Source organism: Gadus morhua, chromosome 13 (assembly GCF_902167405.1).
Source record: "Gadus morhua chromosome 13, gadMor3.0, whole genome shotgun sequence".
Classification (NCBI taxonomy): Eukaryota; Metazoa; Chordata; class Actinopteri; order Gadiformes; family Gadidae; genus Gadus; species Gadus morhua.
In genome coordinates this window covers 17,018,729-17,031,791 of record NC_044060.1, presented here as the reverse complement: position 1 = coordinate 17,031,791, position 13,063 = coordinate 17,018,729, and the positions used below count along the sequence as shown (strand labels likewise).

The following is a 13,063-nucleotide window of genomic DNA, read 5'->3' as shown; positions in this document are numbered from 1 at the left end:
CACTGTACACAGATGGACTAGTGGGAAACTTTCGACAACCGCCGAGGTGGCCGAGGAGTGGCTGTGGGACAGAACTGTATTAAGTTACATAGAATGCTGTGCACTCATAACAGCCAACGTGAAATCTATGCATTTTACATGGGCAAAGTTTCGGCTGATTCTTTGTTGATGCTTTGGTCATCAGTAGGTAGTGATGTTGGGAGATTAAATTTGAGCCCGAAAAGATACACGCGGTGTAAAGATGGTGTATTGTTGTGGGACAATACATTTAACCGTTTTTGGTATTATTTGCAGATGTGGCTTTGATTTCAATGATATTGAATGATAATGTATATTGGGAACACTTTAAACAACATTCACAACTTGAATGTTAGAAATTTAAATAATGACACATGAGCTTCGAACAATGGTATGAAAAATAGGAGGGAATAAGTATTTTATTTGACTTGCTCCTAATAAACAACATTATTCAGTGTGTGAACCACAACAAATTTAGTGATTGTTTACATAGTCTAACAAAATAAAAATAATCAATATATTTAGGAAACGTAAAAAGCCTTACATCTATGAACCTAGTTTTTAACATTCATATTTCTATTGCTGGTTGACAGTTGTTGCTCTGCAAATTTAAATTCTAAATCAAATGTACTGTTTGGTAAAATAAAATCATAGCTGATACAACATTACATAAGAATTGCTTACATTATTCAATAGACACTATATCAAGTCTAAACATAGTATATGTCAGCTTATATTTGAGTTGATAGAGAAATCAGAATATATATTTCAGTGCACAACAGTCAACAGTAAAACTGTCTTAGGAGAAAAAGAAAAAACTGCAGTCTCCAAGAATCTTGCCAGAGATACATGTCCAAATGGATTCCGAATACAGTTTCTCCATTGTGTACCCGTAATGAATCCATGCCATAACCCATGCTGTGCTAACCGATACGAGTACTAATAACAAGCACAGTCACTACAGAGCCCATAGGAAGCTAACAAAGCTGCCATTTTGAGTGTCAAAAAGGGGCTAGAAGAAAAGGCAATAAACTAAACTAAAACTCTCTTTGTCCTTTGCCCCAAACGGGCAAATCCCGAAGAACAGAAGTATAGGACAAGAAAAAGAAACATTTAAGAAAAAATTCTTATTTTACTTTGACACAAAGAAGATGCGTTTGTGCTCCTGAAATTATTCAATCCCCTGCTTTCACCACATGTAATAGCTGCGCGTAGTGTCCACCTGGCTAGGTTTGGTTTCCGGGACCGCCTCCTTCTCCTTCTCGCCGTCTGCCTCCCACAGGTTGATGAGGGGAGGGTACAGCTCATTCAGGGGAATTGAGGAGGTCTTTTGCATGTACTTTTTCAATGAATGATGATAGTTTTTCCGCTTCCACCTCTTGGCGACATACATGCTCAAGGACGCCATGCTGACGATAGCGAACATGGTTCCCATTACCGCCGCCAGGGCTATGTTGGTCCCTTGGTCGGATAACTCCACCGCAAAGGTGGCCTGCTTTGTGGTGCCGTTGACGCATGACTTCTGCATCTGCTGGTGGATGTTGGAGACGGTCAGACACACCTCATACTCTGTGGCTGGCTGCAGGTGGGTGAGGTTGTACTCATGGACGTCTACGGGAACCCGGGCAGTGTAGGTGATGTGTGGGTTGTCTATTTTCATGGTGGCCGACGACCACTTGAGATTGGACATCATGACGTTTGAGTTCACCTTCCAGGAGACAAGGATGGAGTGGGACTCGGTCTGCTTGATGTAGATCTTCATGAGCTGCGTGCTGTCCAGCAACGTCCCATTCACGCGTATCGCCGTCACTCTTGTGTCGGCGCCCTCCGAGTTCTGCGCCACGCAAGTATACCTGCCGGTGTCTTCCACCTGAATGTGAGAGATCCTCAACGTCCCCTCATTGTTGAGCGCGTATTTGTCTGACAGGGTGTCCATAACCACCTTGTTCCCCAGAGGAGTGACCCAGTAGATCTCGGGCTCGGGCTGGGACATGGCTCTGCAGTCCAGGTCCACGGTCATGCCCAGATCCAGGTTGAGATGATTGGGAAAGCTGTCGTGGGAGATCATGGGCAGACAATGTTCCACAGAGTCTCTCTGTAGCGCCTCCCTTATCTGCTGCCCCCGCGCCTCTGTCGGCGTGGCGCAGAACATGGACAAGGGCTCCATGAAGCGGATGCTGGTTTTGTTGGAGCTCATCCACTGGATAACGCAATCGCAGCGCAGCGGGTTGCTGTGAATGCTGATCTCCCGGAGGTTGGGCAGGTACTCGACGGTGGACTGGTACAGGGCATTCAGGGCGTTGTTGTTCAGCATGAGGCTCTCCAGGGCTGGTACATCGTGGAACGCCTGTTGGTTGATGAAGGAGAACTTGGGGTTGTTTGTGGCCTCCAGCTTGGTGAGCTCTGGGAGGTTGTCCAGTGCGTAACGGTCAATGGAGACCAGCTCCCCCATGTTGTTTATGCCAAGCTCCTTTAGTCTCAGCATGTTTTTGAAATCCCCTGCCTGGATTTTGTGCACCGGGTTCTTATTTAGGTCCAAGAACTTGAGATTAGGTAGTTTCTGCAGGGCTCTCTGGGGAACTCTGGCCAGCTTATTGTCGTAAAAAGAGAGGCTTTCGAGATTGTCGAGTCCAACGAAGGCATTCCCGGGGATGTCAGTTAAATCCATTCCAGCCAAAACAAGGCTTCTCAAATTGCCAAGTGGCTTAAAATTAAAGTCCATTATCCCAAGAACTGGGTTTTCCCCTATCATAAGGATCTCAAGGTTGGCTGTTGAGTCAAACCATTGGCTATCGATAGCCTTCAGCTTGTTGGAGTTGAGGTGGAGCCTGAGTAGGTTATGGAGCCCAGAAAAGGCGTAGGCAGAGATTGTGTTGATCTGATTGTGGTTGATATAAAGCTCCTGCAGGTTGCCGAGATCCTGCAGGCAGTAATCTGGCATTTCCGTGATCTGGTTCTCCTCCAGATGAAGAGTGGTGAGCTGGGACATGTTGGTCAGGCCCACATCCCGGATCCTGCTGAGGTTGTTCTGGGACAGGTCGAGCTCGGTCAGGTTGAAGAGCTGTTCCAGCTCCTCACTGGACCTGGCAATGTAGTTACTCTGGAGCAGCAGCACCTGCGTGTCGCTAGACAGGTTCCCCGGGATGCGAGTGAGACGCAGGTCATTGCAGTCCACGGTGATGGCCTCTCTGTAGGTGGACTGTGGAGTAAACCAGGGTCGGACCTCACATACACACAGCTGGGGACACTCGTTGCTCTGTACCATAGATAGTCCGGCAGAGACCAGCACCAAGCCAACAAACAGCTGGCATAGCAGGCAGTAATTAAATCTCGGTCCAGCCATGCTGTGAATCGGTGTTCAATTCCCCAAGACCCACAAAGGGTGGACCGGAGGCAGGTGAGGAGAGGATTGTTGACAGATTGTTGATTAAGGTCATCAACCAGACATTCCAATAGTGGGTCGTTGTTGTTGTGTCCCAGTCTGGATGGGATCAGTAAAATCCTGGAGCAGTAGGTCCAACCTTGAAGAAAGATGAAAGAAAGAAAAATATGATTAGAATCAGTTCAACACAATCATATCCCCATGTCCACAAAATACCAAGTGGTTGGTACGCTTGTAAATGCAATCATTACATAGATTACGGATAGAAATAAAACAAGAGACATTTAGAGGGTTAGTCATGGGAGAATCTGTTTTGTGTGCCACATCATCAGTTTTGCATTCTCATAAAAATGCTACCTCGGCTCATTAAAATCCATTTACAAAAAAGAAAAACAGAGAACGAGGTGAAAATGGATGGTATTCCTTTAGGGCTTTCATCTCTCCAACTGGCCCATAAGGGCTTGATCATTAGCTACTGAGAACATCATTAAACACTATGAGATATTAGCGTGCGCCATGCCTCAAAGACAGAAATAAAGGGTTTGCTTATACATTTTTAATGAAGCATCCTCTGCCTTTTGAATTCAGAATACACACAGAACATGTTTTTACTTTTAGTGTGCTTAACCATCCATCCATGTTTTCTGCAGGGAGAAGACGCTTGTGAAAAATAGTACAAAAGAAAGGGTTAATATAAAAGACGACTACAAATTGGAGCTGAGATTTTACACTAGTCCATTTGATGGCCCAAATGGCTTCCATAACCACTCTTGGGTGAAGGAAGAAAAGAGAATAAGAAAAAGGCAGGATTTGCACCAATGCAATACAACCAACCTTCATTATGAACGCAAACTATAGAATATAAAGTGAAAGGTGTGAAGACCATGTCCCTCTCCTCATTATTCCTTATGTGGCCTGAACGTTTTTTAGTTATTGAAAACCAGCCCCATTCAGAACTGTGCAACTAGATTATTCCACGCAATCAGCACCATTGCTGGCTGCTGTCCTTGTTTGAGGCTTCCAGCGTTTCTTTTACAAGCCTATGAGCCAGCAGGATCCAGCACTGCACATTAGAACAACATTTAGAAAAACCCCATAACCAATTAGATCCATTTACCAACCGCGACACCCTGACCCGTCTGCAGCCATGCGGGTGCCATGGCCTGGTGGGCCACCCAACACATTCTGTCCCTGTGCGTCTAAGAAGATAGCACCCTAAGAGGATTTCCCCCAGGAGAGCTGACTAGGTCTGAGTCTGCAGGCACCCTGCCTGGCAACAGGGCCGCGGGATGAGTCCATTCGCTTGGGACTTCCTTTTGGGAGAGAGGGGCGGGGTTTCCTGGGTGCAACCAGTGGTATTATGCGTGCGGTATCTGCTCTTCAAGCTGAAGCAGGGGGTACATGGTCACGCTTGACTGTCTGTCGGGATTAGCAGGGAGGAGATGGTGAGTCGGGAGGCATTGTGATGGTTTCAAAGCGGGGGTGTAACAGGTTACGTTGATTAAGGCAGACGAATCACGTTACACTTCAATGTGCCATTACAAACAGATTCAAGTGCCAAAAAAGCTGAGATACAACTAAAGTGGTTTTCGTTTTTTTGTCATATCTTTTCGTGGTTTCCAAAAGCCCAAACCACAATGAATGTTTAAAAACCGGATGCTTGAAGCGATTGATTTTCCACTCCAGAGGTTTGGACTAATTTCTTTCTCGATAAATAAAAAAATTGTTACAAATAAAAACATATTATTGTTGTTTCAGATGTGAAAAGCATAGGAAATGAAAGTAGCACATACAAAAATATGATGCTGTTTTGGTTCTGCTTCAGGAAGTATGGGCATTGATTCTGCACTAAACAGCGGTGTGGCATCAGATACACAGAAGGGTAGCTGTGTGTTGCATAGAATAGTCTACTGTTGAGGCTGTAAAACCACATCCTTTTTGTATCAGGACACTTGGTTCTTCTAAACATTTCCCAGATTAAATTTTGCCCTATCTTCCCAAGGATAATTCAGTTCACAGGTTACAAAACCCATTTGGGCTGCTATTTTAATTCTTGACAGCCTAGGACAACCGTGCAGGCAAAGTGTACACTTGTCACTTCAATTGCTGAAAGCTGTCTTCCTTCGTAGTGGGAAATTAATATTTACCTGCGACAATCGACAGCCCCTGGCTTGAAAGACTTGCATGGAGAGAAAAGGAGACCTTTCTGGTAGATATTACCTTGGATGACTAGCCACCTCTGCTAATTATCCAAACATCCAAACACAACCCACTCTAAGCCAAAAAGACATTGATAACCACACTGTCTGACAGATTATGATGTTCCCTAGGGATACTAATAACTTATTTTTGCATAAAAATCTCATTAAGAGTAAATGAGGATTAAATTAACTTTACATTAAAGCCAAAGCAAGTGAGTCAGTGTTTTCCCAGAATGCACAATGATGTGGGTCCATAGTCGCAACCTTTTACATAACTTTCTATGGTAACAACAACAACAACAACGACAACAACATATGCTATGATAACAACAATAACAACTCTTTCACTAAAAAGGTTACTATAGACTACCTAAAAAAGGAAAAAAAACACACAGCAAAATTAATTAGGGATGGGCATTCAATTAAATTGTCTTAGTCGATTCGATTAATCATTAATATATTTGTATTGAAATTAACTATTTATATGCTATATTCAAAATGCAATGAAAATTGATCGTTAATTCTCAATAGGAATAGCTCAATAGGAATAAAAAATTATCATCTATACGCCTCAATCGGAAAACACGAGAATGCGCAAGAGACATACGGACGTACGCTCCTCCACTTATGTAAATGCCATATATACAGTACATTCGGATTGCATGATAGGAATAGATCTAGTCCGATTATAAATCTATTTGGATCAGAAGCGTCCATGTAACGCTGCTAATCGGAATACAATTCTCTGATCGGAATAGAATTCCATGCGGAATAGAAGAGGTGGTGTAGTCCGCTATAATCGACATGTATACACTTATTCCGAATGGTTTGGGGTCGGTGCGGCTTCATTATAACTTAGAGAGATGGCATCAGCAGTTGCAGTAGTTCGCGATTGGTCCGTCAGTACTTTTATGCACACCGAACTAGACCGCTTTCAGCAAAAGTGATTTTTTTGCCTGATTCACGTCTTTCTTATTACTCCGCAAGTGGTCCGGTAACTTATCAACCCAAGCGTGTCCAGTTGCTAATCGAAATATTAATAATTTTTTTATATTTCCCTGCTGAACAACACTTCAAGTGGTAATTGTAAAAAGACACCTTCTGAAGATATTTTTCAGCATCAGTTTTATCTATCCAATTTACGTCAGACGAAATTCTTAATGATCAATTAGTCGATCGTCGATTAATCATGCCCAATATAATATATATTCTATGTCTATAAACGGTTTACTTTCCCATTCTTACATGAAAATGTTAAGCATTGTCATTGTGTTTATGTCTTTGATCGAGTACCGCAATATTACACCCGCTTATTAAAATATTTTGATAATACCCACTGATCGCCAAAGGACAGATATTGAGTGTGACATGAACAAATGAAAAGGCGATTGAAAAGCGATAATGTGAACAGTGTTTAACTCCTATATAACTTTAATTGCTTTTTTACTATGTTTCTTAAAAGTTAAAATGGTCTAAAAATTATTTAAAGAAAATCTGCGAAAAACCACTTGAGTGCGAGCAGACTGGCACTAATAATACAAACTAACTACTGTGGCTGTAGTCAACCAAAGAGATGTATAGATGGGTCGATAAATGTAAAAAAAAAATATCTTATGTTATCTCTAGATTGAAGGAATAATATTACGCAATCAGGTTTGAGTGTGATAATGCATTACACCCCGTTTGAAAATCAAAGTATCCTGGATCAGCAAAAATTGCTAGAACTGTAGCAAATGTTGATCTATTGATCATACGTCTAGGTGTACCATCCCACTTGTGATGTCACTAAAACACAGGAAAAGGTCACACTCACAACTGGTGGCATAAAATCACCCCTCGGTTTAGCTCTCTGGCTAAACCGGCCAGAGTGCACTCTGCTCTACCTGCCGGCCTTAATACCAGGCCAGTGCTGTTTGGAGGAAATCTGTGGGTTTCTCGGAGTCTGACACACCACACAACACATGGAAGTTTTGATTTTAGTTTTTTTTCTGTGTTTAATATAATGGGTCCCAATGGATGCCGCCATGCTTTGTGCTAAGGTGCCCACTCGGATATGTTCTGAGTCAAGCCTACCAAGTGTTAAACATTATCGATGAGACGCATTGGAGACAAGATGGCAATGTTGTATGCATACGCCGGCATACTTTTTTTTCGTCCTCTTTAAAAAATATATATGCCAACCTGACTTCTGTGACGTCATTTCATTACTTTGGAGTGGAGTAAATGTCCAGGAAGTTACAACAAGCAGTCGCACTTAAGTTGGGTGATTTCAAAGTTATGAAAACTGGGCTGTTTTGACCTCCTGTGTATTAATCCTATTGTCTATTAAATCACATGATAATTAAAATCAGAAACTATGGAGTCCTGAATATAATATGTACTAATATTTAATATAATAAATAAAATTGTGTTATTCTAACACAATTTATCCTAATCGCCCAAAAATTTGACACGTCAGGCTGCTTTTGTCCCTTACGTCCCCGAAAATAATGGATTAAGAAGCGCTTTTTTTATTTTATGAAAGTAACACCAGCGACCAATGCGAATTTGGCAGATAAAGTGCCCATCTACAAACCAATTGACCAGAACTTGACAGCTCTACTAAACACAGGACAACAAAACCACAACATTTTCTTTTGGCAAATTGGCTAAAGCTCTTCTTTATTAGGACACTGGGAGTTAGACGTTCTTCCTTCCTTTTTCAAGGCAAAACGTCCCAGTTCATAATAAATATAATCCAAAACAGCCCACAAGCTGTTCTACACAACGAGGAGAGTCTGGGACGGACACATTGTTTTGGTTCAACTGCAAGCCATAGAAATACTGCATAAAACGCTTAATGCATGTAAAATCCTTAATATAGCCCCTTTAACAAACAGAGTTAAGGCAGTAAGCCCCTTCCCCATAACCGCCCCCCCCCCCCCCCCTTCAGAGTTAAGTAGTAAAGCCGTGACCAGACACCACCACCCCCCCCCAGCCTATACTGTAGACCTTCTCTGGGGATCAGTACAACTGTATGAACCCACACACACGCAAATGCAAACATACACACACATGCCTCCATTTACCAGCCTTTGTTCCACTCTACACGCACAGTCACCATCTGAAGATGAAGGCATGCTGTGTTTTAATGTGCGTGCGTGCGTCTTTTTGTGTGCTCGAGTGTGCATGCATGCGTGTGTTTAGGCAGATAGATAGATGTCATTAGCGCCCACGGGCAGAAGGAAAACCTATAACTCAAGATAGATGATCGGTGTCTATATCTGTTCCCCTGACTTATGGAGAAGGTTCAGACATCCTGCTCACTCACAGAACTGCTTCTACGCGACAGAGCCCGAGGCAGGACCCAGCATCCCTTAAAAAGCTTCTGGCTGTGTCTATTGTCACGTAAAACTTAGTCAGTCCCCTGCAGCACCAGGGGGGAACAGTAAATTCTTCTTGAAGGTCAATTGTTAGGATGATTTGTTAAATTGAAAAATATAGGCCTATGTATTATGTAAGTAGCCTGTATATGAAAAGGGAACTCTGAGAATTGGAATGGCATCTCAATTGTAAATGTATTTCCCACCAGCAATTGTATGCAGGCTAAGAGAATATATTGAATCAATGTACTTAGTTTAAAAAAATAAATGGCTGCCAAGGTCAATAAACTATCAAGATCCAGTTGTTGCTAAATGACTCAGTGGTTTACGACAGCAGTGAGGATGCTTTCCATGGTCATCACTTTATATCTTCATATTGAAATCTGCCCACACTAAAGTAATAACAGACGTGGTATCGGTGCTTCTGTTTGCTGAAGTTTAGAGTGACGCGTTTCGTCCGAGCATCTGGCCAAAGGCACAAAGACGCAACAGCTGCTGTGAAGGAGACAAAGCCCTCCTGACCAACTCCTCGCCCTCTGTTCCCCCAGAACGTCCTGCAGGGCGCCGGGGCTCGGGAACTTTTGCTCGAGACATCTGCCGTCGTACTTTGACATTAATATGCAAATGACATTTGGCCAACGTTGCGCAAAGCACGCAGAGCCTGTAGGTGCTGGTGGTGCACTGCGAGTGATGTGCCGCAGGATACGAGATCAAAGTTGATGGCTTTTATTTGACGTGTACAAGCGGTGTTTTGCACGTTTACATTTTTTAACTCACGAATGATTAAAAAAAACACTCTGAAGGTAATACATTCGATATGTGATTTTATAGGAACATTTATGTTATCGACAGAGCCCAGTGCTGGAAACTAACTACGTTTTGAGATTTAACCCAGATTGCAGAGATGCTCAATAACAACAAACATGCCAACGCAATGGAACTAAAACACGACTAGGATGTTAAAGGCAGCACATCCAGCAATAGTCTATCCTGTGTTTACACTTTAAAGTTCATCAAAATCCAACGGACTTACATGCTACAGTATTGAAAAATGCTGCTTTCTAATGTGACCTCACCTTGTTGTCATCCCAGACTGGTTTTGTGATCGCAGCTCTACTTCTTCTGGCTCCAGATGCCCAAACGATGCGCCTAAGCCGCGCGCCAGCACATGGCCAATCGACGTGAGGGATTGTTTTTTATTTAAACGTATACGTACAACAAATTGGGCTTCATCGGTATCTCCCTACAATATATGTATTCCGTTTCTCCATCGGGGTCAGTCAGTCGCTGTTAGAAGCGATCGCGCAACTCTTATTCCAACCAGATGCACATCCCAGCAACAAGGCGCATTTGAGTGAAGTATCGCCTGCGATGCTGTCGGCGGACGTATCCCCCCCACCAAAAAGCACCTGCAGTCTGTTCAGTGGCTTGCTGGATATTACTCTCCCCTCAGACGCCTCCTCCCTTGGAAAATGATAACAACACCTGGCGCTGTCCAGACTAGTCAGCTGATTCCAAGCAACGCGATTGGCTGAGGCGGAGTGTCGATCACTCCGGCCGAGGAGCACACCATCTGTTCGAGGATTGTTGTGATGCAAAAGAAAGGGAGTCGCAGGGGCGGCGGCACAGGGTTGCCACGCAAGGCGTGGGGGTTGGGAGGAGTGTCTCAGAGGAGGAGGGGGGAGGAGGGGGCACATGGATCTCTTGTTAAAATGGTCTCCAGGGTCAGCCTTCATCATCCACGCGGAGTAGGGACGTGGTAGTGGTTATGGTACATCACTTTGTGAAAATAACAATCTGCCATGTTATCTCGCCATTGAATACACCTCGATTATCAACGATCATCAACTTTTTTATTCTCATTTGTTTGATTGTGAACGTAATTGGGTTCTTGTTACATTTCCAATTGCACATTAAATGCAATATAAATATGGGTGATCGCTTCACTCGTGTATCCAATTTATCAATTTGCTCTGCTTGTGTGTCTGAGTGTGATTGTTTGAATGTCTGTATGCCTGTGTGTGCACCATGTGTACAGGTGTGTGTGCTGGTGCGTGCCCATGTATGTGATTGTGTGTGTGCATGTATGGCTTCATTAACCTCAGCTTGGCATTAACCTTACAACAATTTAACAACAATCCTGCACTCAGCCAAGGAATGACATCAGGCTGGTGGTCAATCCTGAACGCAACTCTAACCCCATTAGCACAGCGCCCTAGCCTGTATCGCGGCGCTGCTGAAGTATTGGGCCAGATATGATGAATCCATTGAGCCCAGCATGCGCTGAGACAAAGAGCTTACCAACTCGCTGTCACCGCTCGCACGGCAGCTGAATGCACTACATCTGCTTCCAGACGGGGCCCGCCGTTGCCACGACCCAGAATGCATGGCAACCGCCGGGATGCTAGAATGGGATGTAAAAGGATTAAAGTGAGAGCCCTGCATAAATATATGCTCCCCCAACCCCTCCCCCCTTATTGAGATGCCACTTCTCCCTCTTTCATACTGTTGTGTGTGGCATGACCCATTATATTTAAGCCGTCTAAACACTGTACAGCAGGACAATGTTCCCTTCATTGATGAAAGATGTCTGTAGAGTTGGTTTGTTTTGTGTTTGTAATTGATTTAGATGAATTTCTGAATCTGTGTTACGGGTCGCTGACTCTCACAATTTCTCCCAGGGCTGTGGAGGCTCAGGGAAAACTCGTAATAACATCGATAGAAAAACAGGTTTAAAAGTTATTTTGACTATGACGTCTGAATATTATTAGGCTTGCGTGTGGTGAGTGTGCGTGCGTGTGTGTAATAACCTCTGTGTGTTATACAGCGTGGATTTTCTTGCATATGCGACTCATAGTCTGGCTTTCGGTGCTGTAATGTTGTTTTCGACGCCGCATAATTCAATGTACCAACGGCCGCCACACAGGTGGAAAGCACAACCCTAAAGAAAAGAAGAAACAAACAAACACCTGCCAGACGTCTTACGCTCCAGGAGGTGAACCCACATCTCTGCAGTGGTTATATAGCTCCCAAGCAATCTTGATCCCCCCCCCCCCCCCCTCCCGGACCCTTCCCAAAGCGAGAGGAAGACAGAGGGTGCACTACGACCCGGTCAGCAGAGGTGAACAAAGTAAAATAGAAGTCTAAGCGGCCCGAACAGGAAGGGCTGCATCTATCTAACACAGGTGGAAACACATCGCAGAGCTGGGACCCCAGACTGCAGCGCTTTGCATGGGGGCAGCGTTTTACAGCCAGTTCATTGCTTCCCTTTGGCGATAAAGTGTTGTCCTATCTTACACCACCTCAAGCGCAATAACATTGAATTAACAACAATGAGAAGAAGAAAGACTGTAATCACTGTTCAATTGACCCAACTTTGAGGATGAAAACTCTACAGCGTAAAAGAACGGACGCATAAGGAGATAAAAGAATGAACAGACATGAGAACTGAAAAACCAAAACACAGATGAAAAGCCTGTCTGTTCAAGTGGGTTTCTCAATAAAAGCAGTTAACTCTAGTTAAGGAAGTTAAGGTTAAGTTAAGGAAGTTAAGGAAGCTGAAGGAAGTTTAATCATATGAAAAGATGATCTCCTTCATCGGACTTGGCAGAAGGTATCAATGCATCATCCTTAATGTGCTGTACACACCGGGGAGGTATGACAAGGCTTTATCCCTTGAAGTAAAAGGTTATGAGGTAAAGTGGACCCAGCGCTTCCTCCATGGTTTCAGCCGTTGTGTATTCACGGTGTCGGGTGTCGGTATTGATCGCTCCTATTAACCCGTACACTATATGCCGTGGTTTATCAGGCCTCGGCATCGGCCCACGAAATGAGACACTGTGAAAACTAAGCCCCCGTATCACAGCAAAACACATTGAAAAGGGGGCCTGAGGAAGTGCCAGCTGCACCACGCGCTCAGCTTTGAGTGCCTAATACCCCTTTATCACACCTCACACCATCCAAAATGGATAAAATGTTATTGTCCACAAGGCCGCCAGCCACCATTAAACTAGCACTCTGTTTTACGGGGACGATGCAGGACAAGGAGGAGGAGGAAGATGAGCAAACACTCAAACCTGACCCGAGGTTCACCAACGATG

The 13,063-nt window shown here is 43.9% G+C and overlaps 1 protein-coding gene across 1 annotated transcript; it reads right to left on the bottom strand.

The window, feature by feature from the left end:
* Positions 1-405: 405 nt before the first annotated feature.
* Positions 406-10,574, bottom strand: lrrn1 (leucine rich repeat neuronal 1). The gene is made up of 2 exons (XM_030375812.1): positions 10,040-10,574; positions 406-3,539 (listed from the first exon to the last, which is right to left on the bottom strand). The coding sequence occupies exon 2, from the start codon at positions 3,359-3,361 to the stop codon at positions 1,208-1,210; it is 2,154 nt and encodes a 717-aa protein (XP_030231672.1). The 5' UTR covers positions 3,362-3,539; positions 10,040-10,574; the 3' UTR covers positions 406-1,207.
* Between the last annotated feature and the right edge of the window lie 2,489 nt (positions 10,575-13,063).

Excerpts from the sequence above, each read along its gene's own strand:
- lrrn1 (XM_030375812.1), bottom strand. The coding sequence starts at position 3,361 with ATGGCTGGACCGAGATTTAATTACTGCCTGCTATGCCAGCTGTTTGTT.